The sequence below is a fragment of the Pipistrellus hanaki genome (genome assembly GCF_964339955.1).
Source record: "Pipistrellus hanaki genome assembly, chromosome: 6".
NCBI classification, from domain to species: Eukaryota; Metazoa; Chordata; class Mammalia; order Chiroptera; family Vespertilionidae; genus Pipistrellus; species Pipistrellus hanaki.
Window position 1 is genome coordinate 37,352,490 of NC_140508.1, and position 19,426 is coordinate 37,371,915.

General features: G+C 49.9%; 1 protein-coding gene across 1 annotated transcript in view; it reads left to right on the forward strand.

Moving 5' to 3' along the window:
• The window catches only part of EPB41L1 (erythrocyte membrane protein band 4.1 like 1), a 122,944-nt gene that overhangs the window by 5,694 nt on the left and 97,824 nt on the right, over nucleotides 1-19,426 (forward strand). Inside the window, exon 2 of the mRNA XM_084888629.1 lies at nucleotides 10,765-10,815. Coding sequence (XP_084744755.1) covers nucleotides 10,776-10,815 — 40 coding nt within the window. The 5' untranslated portion in view covers nucleotides 10,765-10,775. The remainder of the gene's footprint in view (nucleotides 1-10,764; nucleotides 10,816-19,426) is intronic.

Genomic DNA, 19,426 nt, shown 5'->3' on the forward strand with positions numbered 1-19,426 from the left:
GTGATGCCAGGCTGCGGTGGTGAGCCTTGGTCATGATACCAGATGGGAGCTGGCACACAGTAGGCATGCAATGACTTATTTCTTCCTCTCGGCCCCCCCTTCTCTGCACTTAGTAGCATCTTAGGGGACAAGTCACTTGGACATTGCTTCATTTTTCCTCATCTGCCAAATGTGAATAATTACCATCCATCTCCACCTCTCCCACTGGAGTGTGATTCCCGGGGGAAGATGAGAAAGCTCTTTGTGAAGTGCTTAAGAGTTTGTTGCTGTGATTTTTAATTATAATCATCATCATCATAATAACCCTTGGCTATTGCCACATCCACTGCCTCCTCAGCAGAGCCCAGCCTAGCCCAGCCCGCTCTCCTCCTGAAGCGAATCCTCTTTGCCCCTTGGTGCTCGGAGGGATCCTACGAGGCATCGCTGCCCTTAGAGTTGGGAGGACCTCCGAGATGGTCCTTGTCCTCCGTTGTCCTCATTAGCCAGGAACGGGAAACATGCTCTGAGAGAAGCGACACCTCGAGGTCACACAGCGGCTCAGTGACGAGTGGAACACTTTGAGGCTCCTGTTTAGAGTCTGAGCAGTTGCTTCCCCCCCAGTTGCAACTTCAGCCTCAGATGCAGGAGCTCGGGGCAGGGCGAGGCCTGGAGAGGACTCCACACAGGGCCTGGGGATGGGGACCGAGGGGAAGCGTCCTGCTGAGTTAGGGCCAGAATCCCAAGCAAGGGGGTCCCTGAGTCCTGAGTGAGCAGGCAGTGCCTTTCCAGTTGGATGGGCTCTCAGCCTGGGTTTGGCCCTCTCTGTGGGGCCGCAGCCAGAGGAGGCCACTAGGGGTGGGCAGTGCAGCTCGGGGAAGCCAGACCTGGAGGTAACCCAAGGCTTCAATGTCCCTATTGACAGCCATAGCAGTGCTCTCAGCAGGCAGCATCCCTCCAAGCCTTGCCTTGGTGAGTCCAAGGAAGGCTCTGGAAAGGAGAGAAGGCTTACTCTCTCTTGGCAGCTTCCCTGACGTCATCCTTTCCCTCAAGCTTGAGGAGCCAGGCCCCTTCTTAACCCCTGATGTTCCTTTACTTACCTTGTTTCTCTTCTCAGTTTCCTCCCACTCTTCTCTTCTGCCTTTTCCCCTCTTCTGTCCAGATGAAAGGCCTAAAGATAAACCTCCAGACCCAGTTCAGTGGTGGTTTTGGGGATGTCTGGGGCCACCTATGAATTAGAAAGCCTAGTCTTCCTTGTCAGGAGCTCACTCCAGGAGCTGATAAACAACTGCTTACATACATTGGTTTAACATGTGCCAGGCCTGTGCTAAGCGCTTTTCACGCCTACGTCTTTTAATCCTTGCACCTGCCCCGTGAGGCAGAGATTAGATCCCTATTCTATTAAAGAAGTCTAAGCAACTCACCCAAAGCCTACCCAGTCCTCGACCAGCAGGCAGCACAGCTGGGATTGAAATCCAGATCCATCGCAAGCCAGCGGATGCTCTAGTCTTCCCTCACTGCCCCAGTTGGGGCCCATGAAAACATTTAGGGGTGCATAGAGGGATGTGCATTTGCTCAGATTGCTTGGCTCAGAGAGCAGGGTCTCCAATCCAGGTCTCCTGACTCCCAGGCCTGTGCTGTCATCCCCTCAGAGACTGACACTCAGGTGTCAGCCGTGGGGCTGGCCGAGGCTCTGAGCCCATCTGGTTCTAGGCAACTGCCCACCTGAGGGAGCAGGTGACAGAGCAGGTCTGAAGGCACTTGGATTATTTACTGAATATTGTCTCGTTACTGGCCACCTCAGGTTTTCATAGATTATCTTGAGTGTTCCAGTTAAATAACCTTGTCATCTGCAGAGAGGGCTAGTTTTGCCTCAGACGGGTGCTTGGGAGTTTGGGGGCTTGGCGATCCTTGATCAGGCTCCATGATGGCTAAGAGGGGAGGGAGGTAGAGGCTGGAGCCAGGAGACCCAGGTTCAGGAGTCTGCTTGTGCTAGGAAGAAAAAGGGAAGGAAGCCAGGGCTGGACAAGAGCCAGAGGGAGACAGTCTGGAGAGAGGAAAGGAGCCTTGAGGCTGGGGTTGATCAGAATCGTCTTCTCATCCCAAGTTCAGCCCAGGGGTCCAGACCCCCCTTTCAGACAGATTTCAGAATGTCACCTGAGCATCTGGGCAGCTGCAGGGAGTGGTGGGCCTCCGCCCATTCCTTTCGTGGTCAGCTTGAGCAGGTGGCTCATCCAGAAGGAACCGTGATTAGTGAGCACTGGCTTTGCAACTTCCAGCCACAGAGCCCTCTCTTCCTAGGCAAGGAAGCAGGGATTTAATATGTGAAACAGCTAAAAGGAGAGTGCTGAGCACCTCCCCTACCTTGAGGCTTCCCTAAGGCAGGGCTCTCTCAAGAGCAGCAGAAAGGAGCTTGCTAAAAACCCCTCTCTTCCAGGGCTCCAAACTTAGCTGCTCCCTGAGAGGATGGGATCCATGGTGGGTCCCTGGAATCAGCTCATTTTAACAGGTTCCCTGTCACTGGGAGACAGAGGGTCCTCAGATTGCCCTTGGAGAGCTGACCTCAGATGTTTATGAACGTCTGAAACGACATACTACCTTTGAGAGTATGCTTTGATCTCGGGATTGGAGGCATAGTTACCATCTGAATCTTTGAGTCATGACCCATGTCGTTTGGAACCACTGTCTTCAGGGTTGTTTATAGAGTGGGAGCCTAATGTTGGGGGTGGGGGGTTACCTGGGAGGTCATGGTAGAGTCAAGCATTGAAGTCAGATCTCTCCTACCCCTCAGCACATGGTTGGTTTTAGGTGAGAGTGCTGAGGGACTGTAGATCAGTCCCTTTCCCTGTCTGGGCCCAGGTTTTTCCAGTTGTGAAATGGAGCTTGGACAAGATAAGCTCAAGGTCCCATGTAGCTTTGATCTGGAAACCAGTGGTTCTGGAAGCCAGGTCTCCTGATGCCCAACTCATATTCTTTGCCTTTCTTGCTTCACCCCTCCAGTGGGCTATCCCTCGTCATAGTGTCTCCATTTTCAGAGATTTCATGTAGAGCCTGGATTCCAGCCCCTTGAGGTTCTCCTGTCAAACAACAGGCCCAGAGGCTCAGCCCTTTCTCTCTCTCCCCGCCCACTCACCACAAATGAATCAGGTGCCTGGGAGTCTGGGGACGCTCAAGATGGCCTCTCTTCTGAGCTGGACACCTGGGGCCAGTGCCAAGGGGAGGGATTTGGAGAATATCTCCTGAGGTTCCTGGGGATATGCCCAGTTTTCCCAATCACTGCATTTTCTCTGCTCAGCTCAGGTACCAACCACTGTCCCACAAAGCCTTGTGAGATTAGCCCTCTTATCCCCACCCCTTCAATGGGGTTTGTCTTTCCCTCCTCTGCATTCCTTTAGCTCCTTATCTGTTCTTTTCTGGGGACAAGTTCTGCTTGGTCTTGGCTTTATCCTGAGACATGACTTGTCTTTCTTGTGAGATTGTGAACCCTACTATGTCTCAGGCATTATTATTATTATTTATTATTATTATTATTTTCCCCAGCACCTAGCACAGGGCTCTGCACAGAACAGGTGCTTAATAGCAGGTTATTAAGTTCTACTTGCAGAATCTGCCTCTGGCTCTGAACTGGGCTGGTTTCTCCAGAGCCCCTGTGGCCCCTTATTGGCGGGTGTGACTTCTCACAGATCCTTTATTTGTGGATTGGAGGAGGCCAAGCCGGGCAGTGGGTAAGAACTTAAATTCCAGTCTTGACTCTGCCATTTCCCCCCCGGTTATGTGACCTTGGGCAAGTCACTTTACCTCTTTGAGCCTCAATTAAAGCAAAGGGGTAGGGATGACAAGTCTGTTGGGGACTTGGGAGGATTAACTGAAATGATATGTGTAGAATGCTGAGGTCTGAGCATTGTAAAGAACAAATGGCCAATAAATGGCTATAATTCATTATTTTTCAGTTAATGGTTATTATCATTGGTGTATCATGAGACATCGATGGTGTTTTGAGCATCGTGCTGCGGGCAGAGTGAGAGAGAGAGAAAAATCATTGCAGTTCCTTGGTGTCCAGGGTCTTCAGGTCAAGTAGCGGCTGTAAGACTCTCCTACAAGGAGTAGCATCCGGCCGAGACGTAGCTGTGCGTGGAGACGTGTTCCCTGTGGAGGGTCAGGAGGTGAGCTCCAGCCTGGAGGCGGGGAAGTGGGCACGTGCTTGGAGAGCTGTGGAAAGGATGCGGGGAAGAGCAGAGTGGAAGCAGAGGCAGCTCTAGAACCTTCACGTAGGAGGGGCTTAGGGGGGCTTTAAGCTTTGTCTTGCTAAGAAGAATTTGGGGGATTGATGCCTCATCATACTGCTCGTGAGAACAAGGGAGTGAGAAGACTGGAAAGATAGGGCAGAAAAGTTAGGGCTTTATAGAGGAGATAGTGGGACCAGTGATCAGGGAGGGCCTTTGTCCCTCTGCCCAGGCTTGAGCTGCGAAGGGCTGTGAGGGCGAGGGGGGGAGGGGAGGGGGATAGGTCTGATGCTCCAGTCCTCTCCATAGGCTCACCTGGAGTCTGTTCCGTAGTAACAGGGAAACCTGTTTCCTTGGCCAAGGTGGAGACCTGAACTCCGACCTGTCTAAAGTTAAAATGCACATTGATCCCAGAAATGTCAGGGTCTCTAAATTTCAGAGGTAGCCTGCAGGAGACGCCACCTCCCGATTCCACCCTCCTCACCCCCACATGACACAGCTGGGAAGCAAAGGCCCAGAAAGGGGAGCCTGCCTCAGTGAACTGGCCACCGTGAGTCCAGCCCCAGCCCCAGGACCTAGGCCTGTGCTAGGGGGTTGAGGGAAAAGGAAGGGGCCAGGGAACTCGAGGAGGGATATAAATGACCAGCAAATGTCAGATTGGGAAAAATCTGTTGCCAGGGTATGTGTGTGAGGGCGTGATCGCAGGTGAGTGGGATGTGAGTGGCATGGAGCCATCACCGTTCCGGGCTTTCCTTCCTAGAAAGGAAAAAGGCCACGTAGGTGGGAGCCAGGGGAATACTGGGATGTGGAGGAGTTCACAGGGTGGCCTGAGAAGAGGAGGCTGTTGCCGAGCAGCCAGAGATACTGTATTCCAACAGCACAGAGCATCTCAGCATCTGTAAGCCCGGCCCTGTACAGGGTACCACGCGGCATCTCCCCCATTTTAGGGGAGAAGACACGAGGGCTCCAAATGTCATAGCTAGGAAGAGCAGAACTAAGATTGGGGCCCTTCCAAGCCATCGTCCTGCCCTGGATGGCTGCCATCCCAGTTCTCAGCTAACCTGGTCTCTGTGAGGACCTGGGGTCAAAGGGGTTAGGGAGGTGCCCGGCCCAGGGCAAGCCACCTTTTGCCTTCCTGAATTTCTTCTCCGTCAGTCTGCCCACCTATCTGGCCTGTTTAATTCTAATTCACCACGTCCCCCTGTTTGCTAATTAAAAATATTTATTGAGCACCTACTGTGTGCCAGATCACTGCCTCGACTTTATGGACCTTATGCCTTCCCACGAGGGCTGTTCCAGGTTGGGAGGGAATGCTGGGAAGAGGAGGTGAGGGGATTCACTGGCCACCACTTTCTCCCTTCACACCTTCTGTCTCCTTCCAAGTCCCCCTACCCTCTGGGGACTTTTTGCTGGAACTGCTTCCTGCTGAAAAGGAATGCGGAGTTAATTGTTAAACCCAATGGCCGGTGAGTGTTTCACCCTGCCAGGCTGAGTGCTAGCTTTGCTCCCCTGGAGAGGGGTGGGGCCACCCAGGCTTTTCTGGCCGGTACCTGCCACCTTTTCCCTACTCCGGAATCTGCCTCCAGAACTGCCCCTCCCCTCCTTCAGCGGAGGGCTGCCTCTTGGAGCCTTTCCCTGGACTCCAGCTGCGGTGACCCTGGGAGGTGAGTCCTGGCCCTGGTGGCCCTGCCCAGCAGGCTCTGGGTGAGTGCTCTCGGAGGAGGTGCGGGGGAATGGCACGGCGCCCAACCCCCGGGACCCACCCAGAGGGCAGACTGCCAGGGACCTTGCCGGCCTTGCCTCCAGCTGGTCGGGGTGGGGGTTGGGGGGATGTGGTCACAGTGGCCTGAGCCCTGGACACAGGACCCCCAGCCAGAGCAGGCCGTGCCACGCCTTTCTCCTGCTCGCCTTCTAGTTTACCCTCTTCATCGGGTGTTTGGTGCTAGGTCACTCTCTGCCACTCGCCTGGGGGAGGTGGGGTGGCTGAGACCAGCGGCAAAGGCTTATTTCTTCGTTGAGAAGGCTGAGCCCCAGGTGGGGCTCCCGTCTAGCGTTTGGGGACAGGATTCAGGCTTCCAAGTCAGATAGGCCTGGGGTCAAAGCTGGGTGACCTTGGTCAGGTGGCCCGCCTCTGAGTCGAAGTGACACCCTCTGAACAACGGTTACTCTGATCCCTTTGTTACCATCACAGTGAACATAATAGGTCCCGGATGTAGATATTCGCATTAGGCTCATATTTGAGTATTTGGGCTGTAGGTAGATATTAATATTGGGCTCAGTCGAGGTTTGTTGAATGAGCAAGATACCATTCCATTCAAAGTCAGCTTTACCTTCGCGGGCCTAGCTCTGGCTTATGGACTTGGAGGTCACCACCCCACCCTCTAGGACTCAGCTGTAGAGCTATGCTGCCAGCCGCAGGTGGCCATGAAGCATTGAAAGGTGGCTAATGCTACAGAGGAACTGAAGCTTTAATTGTATTTAATTTGATTGACTTAAGATTTAAAAAATATCTCCAGTTATTGAAAGAGTTCTACATATGTTTGGGAACTCAGTTTTAAGAATATGCTTTTTCAATTATAAAGGCTAAGAGAATCTAAATATCTGATGAAAATTTAGTGTCAGAGTTGAGATGTGCTGGAAACTCTACCACATGTGTGGTCTCTGACTCTCATGTATGTGGGGTTCCCATACATATGTGTATATTAAATTTGGTTATTTTCTCTTGCTAAAAAACAACAACAACACAGAATTGAGATGTGCTCTAAATGTAAGATACACACCAGATTTAGAAGACTCAGTATGGAAAAGGAATGTAAAATACCTAAATAATATTTTTATTTTATTTATTTTTAAATATATTTTATTGATTATTTTACAGAGAGGAAGGGTAGGAATAGAAAGTTAGAAACATCAGTGAGAGAGAAACATCCATCAGCTGTCTCCTGCACACTCCCCACTGAGCCAAATTTCATGTTGAAATTTATATATTGGGTTAAATAAGTATGCCATTAAAATTAATTTCAGCCCTCTCTGGTTTGGCTCAGTGGATAGAGCATTGGCCTGCGTACTGAAAGGTCCCGGGTTTGATTCCGGTTGAGGGCACATGCCTGGGTTGCGGGTTCGATCTCCAGTAGGTGGTGTGTAGGAAGCAGCCAATCAATGTTCTCTCCCATCAATGATGTTTCTCTCTCTCTGTCTCCTCCCTTCCTCTCTGAAATCAATAAAAATAAATTAAAAAATAAATAAATAGCCGAAACCGGTCTGGCTCAGTGGATAGAGTGTTGGTCTGCAGACTGAAAGGTTCCAGGTTCGATTCCGGTCAAGGGGATGTACCTTGGTTGCGGGCACATCCCCAGTAGGAGTTGTGCAGGAGGCAGCTGGTCGATGTTTCTCTCTCATCAATGTTTCTAGATCTCTATCCTTCTCCCTTCCTCTCTGTAAACAAATCAATAAAATATATTTAAATAAAAAATATATAAATAAATAAATAAAATAAATTTCACCCAATCCTTTGTACTTTTTAAAACATGGCTACTGGAAAATTTTAAATTACATATGTGTCTCACACTATTGGACAATGCTATTTTAATGAGAGCGTTGTGTTGGACACATTTAAATGATAATACAGTAACTATAATGACTAGTTATTTGGGGAGGCTTGGGAGGGATAAAGATCACATATTCCTCACTCTGCCCCTGTAGATGTTGCCCTGGAAACCCCATAGCCCCAAGGATAAGATGAAGACTTCTTATCCTATGACCAGGTGGCCATACTACTCACGTGCTCTGTGTGTGATGGTGGGCAAGTCATTTTACTTTGCTGAACCTTAGTCTGTCCTCTATAAATCTAGACTAACTGTGGGATTTACCTTGTTATTTGAGATATCGTCCAAGTGCAGCACTTAGCCCAATCCCTGGCTGTGTGAGTGGTCAGGTATTAGCTGTGGTGGCGGTTGCTATTACTGTTAGGTGGGTGGGTGGATGGTTGCTTGGATTTGTCAGCTTGGATTCTCTTGTTTTATTTGTCTGAAGGGGACACAGACCAGAGGGAAAGGAGCAGATGTTAAAAGAGCTTGAGGACATTTGGGATGCCGACTTGGGGGGTGCGTTGTTCATTACCCCAGAGGATTTCTTGTCTTTGAGGTAGCTCCTTGGATCTTCCCATAGTACGATAGGTGATCAGGCAAAGATATGTACCCATTTTACAGATGAGGAAGCTGAGACCTGTTGAGGGGAAGTGACCTGGCTAAACAGCCAGAACCTGCATGCAGGCTTCCCAACCCTATTGTGGCAACATTGGAACCAACGTTAAGAGGCCACCTTTTGGGGCTGTAGAATCAGGGCCTGATGAGGAGTCAGGAACTTGTGAGGAATGGTTATTATTAGTCTCCTGTAACTGGAAGGGATCTTGACACCATTCAGTACAACCGTCTTGTTCTTGAGCTGAAGAAACAGAGAACTGTGTGTGTGTGTACGTGTGTGTGTGTACGTGTGTGTGTGTGTGTGTGTGTGTGTGAGTGTGTGTGTGTATTCTGCCTAGGATCACACAGCAAGTTGATGGCCAAGCTGGAACTGTTTCTGTTTGTTTAGATTCAGCCCTCAGCTCGGCCGCTGCAGGAGGGATGGCCCTGCTTGTCAGCCCCCTCCTCTCCTGCCCAGTCCCTGGGGAGGGCTTCTGAGAAAGAGGCTTTTGTTTCACCAACTCCTTCTGGTTTCCTCTCAAGGTACTCCCCCCACCCCCACCCGCCCTTCAGTCAGCCCAGATTTGTGTTTTTCCCTGTTCCAGTTTTAAAGGGCCCTGGAACCTGAAATCTCCACACACATCTACTTTCTGCATGCACGGGTGTGTGTGTGTGTGTGTGTGTGTGTGTGTGTCATGGGCTTTTTCACCAAGGAGGCCAGGTTTATATTCCTCTTCTACCATTAATTCTCTCTGTGGCCTTGGTCAAGTCCTGTAAATTTTTAGTCTCAACTTGCTCATCTGGAGAGCAGGTATCATGGTGTACACACAACCTGGTAGCTAAGAACCTGGGCTCCAGGTCTCAGCCCGCACCGATTGGCTGTGCCTGTCTTCAGTGCATCATCTCCCCTTTCTGGGTCTGCGTTCACAGCTGTATGGGGCTGCCTCCTGGATTGCTGATAAGGCTTTGTGCTGAGCTCTCCACAGCATCATCTCATTGAATCCTCTCAGTAACCCTGGAAGCCAACACTATAACTCCTGTTTTCTAGCAGAAGGAAGCTAACTCTCAGAGACGTGAAGTGACTTGCTCCAGGCCACATAGTTAGAGAGTGTTGGGGCCAGGATTCAAACCCGGTCTGTGGGACTACAGGGTCCAGCCTTATAACCACTGTGCCACACTGCCTCTCAGGATTAGCCTGGGTGCTAGGAAACAAAGCAGGTTGCTGGGTGACTGATGCTGCCGCGGGCCTAGCAGTGTCCCGAGGCCCATGCCAGCCTCCAGAGCTGGGGCAGGAAGAAGGCTCTCAGGCACACAACTTCTGCTCCTGCTGTTACCACCTCAGCCCAAGTGACCTTCCCACTCACCTTGTAGGTTCACAGCTGTTTGTATGGAAAACAATACAATACTTAATATAAATAATAACAAAGGAAGAAGCTCTGTGTTTTGTGCACTCACAACTGTGAACAGGTTCACAGCTCCAGCGTGGCCATCAACTGAATGTGAAGTGGAACGGTCTCTGCCCACGGGAGGTGTACTGTTCCCGGCGTGTGAGTCCAGGGGAACTGAGGCTTCTCTCTCCAGCAACCCGCCCGCCTCACTGTGTGCCAGGCCGGGCCTGTAGTTGGGGCTTAAAGATAATTGAGAAGGGGCTTACATACTTGGTGAGCAAATTATACCGGAACATGCTAAAAAGACCTTAAGGGACCACCGAGTCCAACCTTATTTGTTTTTATAGCTGGGGAGCCTGAGGCATGGATAGGCCAGGGTGCGAGAGCGATGGGTGTGTTCTTTCCTGGGTGCCAGAGATCATGGGACTGACATGGAAGGAAGTGCCTGAGGAGCAGGCAGGTCTCTGCTTGTCTTCATGCCCCAGATCCAGTCCGTCACCACCGTCTGTGGCTACCACCACTTTTTCTAGCTCTACTGCAACCATCCAGTCTGGGTCCTCGTCACCTGCCCCCTGGACAGCAACAATGACTTCCTAACTCATACACCCAAAGCTACTCGTGCCCATTCCCAATCCAGTCTCTACCTTACAAACCATCCCTCCTTCCCAATCCAGTCTCTACCTTACAACCCATTCCCTCCTTCCCAATCCAGTCTCTACGTTACAAGCCATTCCCCAGTGCTCTTGGAATCAAGACTGAACTCTTCACCTTGGCCTCCCAGCCCGTGAAGGCCTGGCCCCTGCTGGCCACGCCAACATCACCTCTGTTACTTTCCCTTTTGCTCTCTGCGCACAGTCACAGAGACCTTTCTGCTTAACAGGTTCAGCAACTTCCCCCAGGTTCCTCAGAGAGTCAAATGCCAGCCTCTCAATTCCCAGCTCCACGCTGGGTTCAGGATCTCAGTTCAGAGGGGCTAACAGCGTTTCCTCCTTTCAGGTGTCTGACTGATGTCCTTCCCCCCGGGGAGCCGGTGTGAACCGAGGACCGGTGAGTGTTACCCTGGCACAGCCTGTCTCCTCTTCTTCCGCCCGGGCCGGCCTTCCAGGTCCCCAGGCTCTTGGTTTTGATACGTTTTACTGCCATGGAGGCATGAGGATTGGTATAGGCCACATATTTCTGGTGCCTTTGAACGGGGGAGGCGGGGGGAGTGCTGCAGGTCCTCTCTGGTTTTGGCTGATTTGTGGTAGGGGCTGACATGCTTACTCATTAAGCAACTCTGTGGTAGACAGCATGCTTTGCCTATGTTGCTTTATCCATGGCTGGGGGTGTGGCCTTGGGCCTGGAAACTGTTTTAGCTGAACCTGAAGCCCTTGTTTTCTTTTGCTTAACCACTTCTAGGTTGTAGACTGGATTCAGGAGAGGGTATTTTCATTCTGGTTTTGCCACTGATGACTACTCGACCTTAGGCAGCTACCTTTCCTTCTGTTGGCCTCAGGGATATATATATCCATTGTGTGTATGTGTGGGAGGGGCTGGGGGAGGGCTGGGAAAGGTGGGGTCAGAGTAAATGAGCTGGTTTTAAACTTTCCAGCTGGGAAATTTCCTTTCCAAATGAACTTGAAAGACTCGCAATGTACAAATCAGCTAAAGGGGTTTCCGCAGTGGCTGAAGTTAGGGCAGGGCTGGGGACTCCACCTAGCCGATTCCTCAGCCCCCATCAGCCTCTTAGACATGGAACCATCCTTGGCTATGTGCTGGGCAGTTTGTAAACCACTGGCCCAGGGCGTGTCAAAGCCCCCTTCTGACTCCATGGTTCTGTGATTCTGGCAGGTGAGGGAGTGGAGAGGGAATGAAGTTACCCTGATGGGGAAATTGTTAGGTAATATGCAAGTCATTATGGGGTTATTTGTAAGGCACCACTGCCATGGCTGTGATGTTGTCATGCTGGAATCCTCTGGTTTTTATTTTTATTTTTTTAAAAATAAATCTTTATTGTTCAGATTATTACAAATGTGTTCCTCTTCCCCCCCCCCCTCAATTGCTCCCCTCCATCAGGTTTCCACCTCACCCTCTGTCCTTTCCCCATCCCCCATTGTCCTCATCCATAGGTGCACAGTTTTTGTTCAGTCTCTTCCACACCCCCTTCTCCTCCTTTCCCCGAGAATCGTCAGTCCACTCCCCTTCCATACCTCTGATTCTATTATATTCACCAGTTAATATTATTCATCAGATTTTATAATTCCCTTGGTTTTTAGATTCACTTGTTGATAGTTTTGTATTTGTTGTTCATAATTTTTATCTTTATCTTCTTCCTCTTCCTAAATAACCCCCTTCAGCAATTCATATAATTCTGGTTTGGCGGTGATGAACTCTTTTAGCTTTTTATTTTTATTTTGTGAAGATCTTTATCTGGTCTTCGATTCTGAGTGTTAGCTTTGCTGGGTAGAGTATTTTTGGCTGTAGGTTTTTGCTATTCATCACCTTGAATATTTCTTGCCATTCCCGTCTGGCCTGCATGGTTTCTGTTGAGAAATCAGCTGACAATCGTATGGGTGCTCCTTTATAGGTAACAACCTGCTTTTCTCTAGCTGCTTTTAATATTCTCTCTTTGTCTTTTGCTCTTGGAATTTTAATTACAATATGTCTTGGTGTGGTCCTCCTTGGATTCCTTTTGTTTGGGATTCTGCAGGCTTCCTGGATTTGTAAGTCTAATTCTTTCCCCAGGTGGGGGAAGTTTTCTGTCACTATTTCTTCCAGTATTCTTTCAGTATCTTGCTCTCTCTCTTCTTCTGGGATCCCCATAATTCTGAGGTTGGTTCGCTTGAAATTGTCCCAGAGGTTTCTTACACTATTTTCAACTTTCTGGAATCTCTTTTCTTGCTTCTGTGGATGAGTGTCCTCTGGCTCTTTGTGTTCTAAATCTTTGTCTTGATTCTTGTGATCTTCCAGTCTGTTTTTAGGACTCTGTATAATATTTTTTATTTCAGACAATGTTTTCTTCATTTCTAGTTGATCCCTTATTATTTCTAGTTGCTCCCTTTTCATATCCTCATAGGTCTAATTTATTTTATCAGCCTTTTTTAGGATATTCTTGAATAACCTTATAACTGTAGTTTTGAACTCAATGTCCAATCCTTTCTTTTCCTTCATCTCCATCCTTTGTGTCCTTCCTCTTGTCTGCATTTTAGTTGTTTCCCTGATTTGATGGAATAGTTTTGTGTGCTAGGTGTTCTGGTAGAGCCCAGTAGCACAGCCTTCCCAGTTACCTGCAGTGGACAGTCTTGGTGTAGCCCTTTGTGGGCTGTGTGTGCAGTCTTGTTGTTAAGCCTTGCTTATTATTGGTATCACTGGAAAGCGTTGATCTCCAAGCCAATTGGCTGTGAGGATCAGCAGTGTCTCAGCTAGGAGGGCTTCTGTATTCCGCTTGGATAGGGCGGGGTCTCGGTGCAGACAATCTTTGGTTTCCTGTCAGTCTCGCCTTAGAAAAGTCCTGTTCCTGGTGAGTTTTGGAAGATTGGTTGCAGGCACACGCACCTCTTTGGTAAAGGCACTGACAAGCTTTGAATTCTGTTCGGTCCCTCCTTAGAGAAAGCCAGCCTCTGGGAGAGCTTCTGTGCTCAGCTTGGATGGGGCAGAGTCTCGGGTTGGTGCAGACAAGCTTTGTTTTCCAGTCGGCTCCTCCCCACGTGGCTCCTCCCCAAGTCCCACAGTATTGGCCTCTGGCTTCACACACCTCAGAGAGATCTCTGCCCACTGCCTTACAGTCTGGCCTCTCCCTGTCTGGGGCTGTCTATCAGAGCAATAGGGTGATTCTGTTTTCCTCTCCAACAAGAAAGCCAGAAAGCCAGCCTCGCATTAGCTGTCCGCCCTCTCCGCGCGCCGGGAGTACGCCAGCAGCAATTGACATTTACTCTACCTGCCCTGACCTGGTCCGGCCCTTTCTCTCCCCACACCGGGAGTAAGCCAGCGCCTTTTCTTACACACAGTTCTCCATACCTTCACAGTTCCTGAGGTTCAGCGTGCCTTCTCTCTCCTTCCCAGATGGCAGAGCCTCCTCTCAGCTAGCCGTCCGCTGCTTCAGGGCAATGCCTCACCTGTTTTCTAGTTCTAAATTCTAATTTGTTGTGGTAGGCTGCATTTGGGTGTCTACCCTATGCCGCCATCTTGGTTTCTCCTGGTTTTTATTTTTTGATTAGATGCGAGGCATCTCTGTACACCTAGGCCCTAGAGCAGTGGCCGGCAAACTCATTAGTCAACAGAGCCAAATATCAACAGTACAATGATTGAAATTTCTTTCTTTTTTTCTTTTTATGTTTTATTGATTTTTTACAGAAAGGAAGAGAGAGGGATAGAGGGTTAGAAACATCAATGAGAGAGAATCATCGATCAGCTGCTTCTTGCACACCCCCTACTGGGGATGTGCCCGCAACTAAGGTACATGCCCTTGACCGGAATCGAACCCAGGACCTTTCAGTCCGCAGGCCGATGCTCTATCCACCAAGCCAAACCGGTTTGGGCAAAATTTCTTTTTTTGAGAGCCAAATTTTTTAAACTTAAACTTCTAATGCCACTTCTTCAAAATAGACTTGCCCAGGCCATGGTATTTTGTGGAAGAGCCACACTCAAGGGGCCAAAGAGGCGCATGTGGCTGCAGTTTGCCGACCACCCCTAGGGGAACTTGTGTGTGTGTGTGTGTGTGTGTGTGTGTGTGTGTGTGTGTGTGTCTAAGGAGCAGGGGCTATGAGGGATGGCTGGGCTGAGCCAGGTCAGGGCAGGTAGAGTAAATGTCAAACAGAGCTCGGAGCATGCTGATCCTGGTGGGGGTGGGGGTGGGGGTGGCTTTAGCTCCAGTTAAAAGGAGTGATTTGGCTCCTTCCTGCCAGTACATGGGCCCCACGGAGATCTCTGGGCAGGAAGCACTAGGAACAACGAATCCTCTGTCCACAGCCACAGCACGGCCAGGACAGAGGAGGTGGATTAGGAGTTCCTAGGAGGGGGCCTGCTGGTCTCTCCCTGACATTTGAGCAAATGGGTGGGGAGAGGGGAACTAAGTGTAAGTGTTCATGGGGCAGGAGGGGTGTGATAAGGGGGGGGGGTTTCATACATTTATTCTACAAGTTCCTTAAGCTTCTGGAAGCCCTCCATGTAGCCAGGCAGCTCTGTAGGGGTCAGAGCCGAGAAAGACGAGACTGTAGGTATAAATCACCATCAGTTTACCGGAGGAGACAGGAAATGTGAGAAACGATAGATTTGCACAGGCAACTGGCCTGCAAGTCCAGAGGCCCACATTCCAGTCCTTGCTCTGACACCGACTAGCTCTGTGGTTTGGCCTTATCACTTCCACTTTCTGGGTCTCAGTTTCCTCTTCTGTAGAACGGGAATGGACACATCAGCCTTGTCTACTTATTTTAAATATATATTGATTTCGGAGAGGAAGGGAGACGGGGAGAGAGATAGAAACGTCAATAATGAGAAAGAAACACTGATCGCCTGCCTCCTGCATGCCCTCTCCTGGGGATAGAACCTGCAACCCGGGCATGTGCCCTTGACCAGAATTGAACCCAGGACCCTTCAGTGTGCAGGCCAATGCTCTTATCCACTGAGCCAGATTGGCTAGGGCAGTGGTTGGCAAACTGCGGCTCGCAAGCCACATGCGGCTCTTTGGCCCCTTGAGTGTGGCTCTTCCACAAAATACCACGGCCTGGGTGAGTCTGTTTTGAAGAAGTGGCGTTAGAAGAAGTTTAAGTTTAAAAAATTTGGCTCTCAAAAGAAATTGCAATCGTTGTACTGTTGATATTTGGCTCTGTTGACTAATGAGTTTGCCGACCACTGGGCTAGTGGCTACTTCTTAATGCTCTTCTGAGTATCCATTAGAATAGGGTATTTCAAATGTTTGGGGGCAGCAGAATCCCTGTAGGAAACATTTATAACAAAATTTCTGTGGTTGAATTGACAGCAGTTTACTCAGAATATCACTGCTCTCCTTACTGGACCAAAGACAGTCCCAGAAGCTGTCCCAGTAGCCATCAGCATTGGCCAGTGGCAAGAAGCCTGGACACTGGCTTCTATCTTCTAGCTCTGCTCTACCACTCATTAGCTGTGTGACCTTGGAAAAGTCTCTTACCTTCTCTGAGCTTCAATTAACCCACCGCAAGATGGGGATAATGATACCCTCCTGCCTTACCTCTCAGGATTGTGGGTAAAATATTTGTAGGAAAGATATTTGTAGGAAAAAATGCAAGAGATTTAGATTCTAGTGCAGGTGTGAGCCAGGTGATAAGGCACATGGGGATAAAGAATATCCCAAGGAAAGAATTCCCCTACCGTTCTCCACCTCTTTACTGCCTACAAAAATGCTGGAATCTCTCCAATCCAGCCCCAACCTACTGCTTTTTGCCAATCTTAGCCGATGAACAGGCTGGCCTTTTCCTTCCAACAGGCGGGTGTGATTAACCATCAGTTGGAGAGAATCCCTTTGTGGGACACTGGAGGCATATGTTTCAGCCTGCTAGCTGGGGAGCAGAGGGGGAAACTGAGGCGTTGGTCAGTACAATTGTTGCATTCATGGCAGCTAGGCAGGCAAGGCCGGGGAAAAGGCTTGGGCTTGGCCTGTGTTGATATGGCGAGCCTCTTTCCCAGAACATCTACAATTTTGTTTCACTAAGTGGAACACAGTGTCCACTGAGTGTTTACATTTTGCTCAACTTCTGCCCCAGAGAAATTCCTCCTGGCGGCACCGAGGGCTTTCCCAGAAGAGGGGCATCTGGGCCGAACCAGGGAGGAGCTTGGAGTTCCTAGGGGGCAATGGGGGCTCTAGCTCAGCACTTGCTAATAACAACTGGAACTCTGAAATTAGATAGTGGTGGCAGTTGCTCAACTCTGAATAGTGTTGGCATGTTCTTTACCTCCAGATGTCCCCAGGGCTGGAGGCAGCAGGGAGCAAAGGCGCCAGGACGGGCCTCCCGGGCCTTTGTGGGCCTGCGGAAGCGGCGTTGGCTTCTAGAACTCGTTGCTGACCAACGTTAGTTTCCCCACTTGGTACCTGGGGAAACTAAGTCTCAGACCAGGAAAGAGATCGGCATCAGTTGCCAGCCCTCGATGCAAAGGGAAGCTGACTAGCAGTGGAGTGGGGGCAGCATTATAAATCTAGAATAGCAAGCATCGCCTTCTTCTTATGTACGTCTCACTATAAGTCTCAGGAAAGATCTGAATGAATGACCTGGCCAGGCCCCTTTCCCTCTCTGGGCCTCAGTGCCCGCTCTGGATCCACTCTCTATAGACCTTTATATTCCTGGTGTCCTCTTCTCCGTGAGTTAGGACACATGATTGCCAAGTTTTGCTACAGGTTCCGTTGTCTCATTTGTTAAACAGGGACAACAAAACCAGCCAGTCCTACCTTCCGGGAGGGTGACTATTACAAGGGTCAGTAAGCGACCACAAGACTCCAGGGCCATGGCCGAAACCGGTTTGGCTCAGTGGTAGAGTGTCGGTCTGCGGACTGAAAGGTCCCGGGTTCGATTCCGGTCAGGGGCATGTAGGTTGGTTGCAGGCACATCCCCGGTGGGGGGTGTGCAAGAGGCAGCTGGTCGGTGTTTCTCTCTCATCAACGTTTCTGGCTCTCTATCTCTCTCCCTTCCTCTTTGTAAAAAGTCAATAAAAATATATTTAAAAAAAAAAAAATTCCAGGGCCATGCCAGGCTTTAGCGAACGGGGAGTCACTTTAACAAGGCAACATGCTCCTGCCTCGGCAGGGGAATGAAGTTGAGAAGATCTTGAGCTGCAGGCTCAGACAGACGTGGTGGAGACCCTTGCCCTGCCTCCTGTGAGAACGGGAAGGAGATACTTCCTTTCTCGGTGCCTCAGCATCACCATCTGTAAAATGGAGACAATAGCAGTTGTTACTTCGGAGGTGATGGAGCCCACGTGAGAGTGCAGAAAGCATGCACCGCACGTCCTAGCACACAGGCGAGTGCTTCGTAGCTGGTAGGTGTGACTGCGTTGTTGATAACCGTAATGATGATGATAATTGACGTTCAGAGACTGCGGTTCTTGGGGGGCCAGGGATGGCAATGCTGTTGTTATTAATAGTGCCCTGTACGCATCACTGACGTGACCTTCAGAGCACTCCTTGGTGGAGGCAGGAAATTGTCACCATCTCCACTTTACAAATGTGGTTGTGAGTCTTAAGAGAGAAGTGGTTGACCACGATTTTAGCTCAGGTTTGTTTTTTTTTTAATATATTTTTATTGATTTTGTACAGAGAGGAAGGGAGAGAGATAGTTAGAAACATCGATGAGAGAGAGTCATCAATCAGCTGCCTCTTGCACACCCCCTACTGGGGATATGCCCGCAACCAAGGTACATGCCCTTGACTGGAATCGAACCCGGGACCCTTCAGTCCCCAAGCCGACGCTCTATCCACTGAGCCAAACCGGTCTCGGCTTAGCTCAGGCCTTTATGCTTAGGGAGCACACTTACTGGCCAAGGATGCTGCACGGATCAGCCCCTGGGTCAGACAGCTCTGACAGGGAAGAGGCGGACTTTTATTTTACTCTATACGTTTTGGAGAGTGAGTGAGCGAATGACAAAATAAATGGCAACCTCTGGCCCTAACCGGTTTGGCTCAGTGGGTAGAGCGTTGGCCTGCAGATTGAGGAGTCCCAGGTTGGATTCTGGCCAAGGGCATATACCTTGGTTGTGGGCTCAATCCCTAGTAGAGGTCACGCAGGAGCAGTTGATGGATGTTTCTCTCTCATTGATGTTTCTAATTCTTTATCCTTCTCCCTTCCTCTCTGTAAAATCAATAAAAATATATATTTTTAAAAATGACGACTCTGGCTCAGTGGCCTTGCCCAGTCACAGAAACACAGATAGGCCTTGAAGTCCATGCATTCAATGTGATTGGGGGTGACCTGCCTCGCTCTTTGGGGCCCAGGATTTCTGGAGCTCTAGGCCAGCAGTGTCCCTGCTTCTTCAACACAGCCTGGCTGGATCCTGAGCCCTGGAAAGCCAGATTCATATTTCTTCTCCTCCCTCCCTCCCTCCCTCCTGCATTCCCTCCCTCCCTCCTGCCCTTCTTCCCTCCCTCTCTCCTCCCTCCCTCTCTCCTCCCTTCCTTCCTTCCTCCCTTCCTTCCTTAAGAGAGGGTGGAAGGGAGGAGGAAAAAACAGAAACATTGGTTGCCGCCTGTACTTGCCTCAACCAGAGCCAGAGATTGAGCCTGCAACTGAGGTATGTGCCCTTGACTGGAAATGAGCACTCTACCCACTGAGCCAAACTGGCTAGGGCCAGATTCATATTTCTTTTCTATCAGTTCCTGCTTCCCCACCCTCCATCCCAATCTAGAAATTGATTCTACCTGCGGTCATTCCTCCACTGAGTCTTTTATTTATTATTTATTTATTTATTTATTTTATTGATTTTCTACAGAGAGGAAGAGAGAGGGATAGAGAGAAACATCGATGAGAGAGAATCATCAATCAGCCGCCTCCTGCACACCCCCTACTGGGGGCGTGCCCGCAACCAAGGTACATGCCCTTGACTGGAACCAAACCTGGGACCCCTCAGTCCGCAGGGCAATGCTCTATCCACTGAGCCAGACCGGTTTTGGCTCCACTGAGTCTTGATTTAGTTGAGCAAGTTCCCCTCAGTTCCTGCC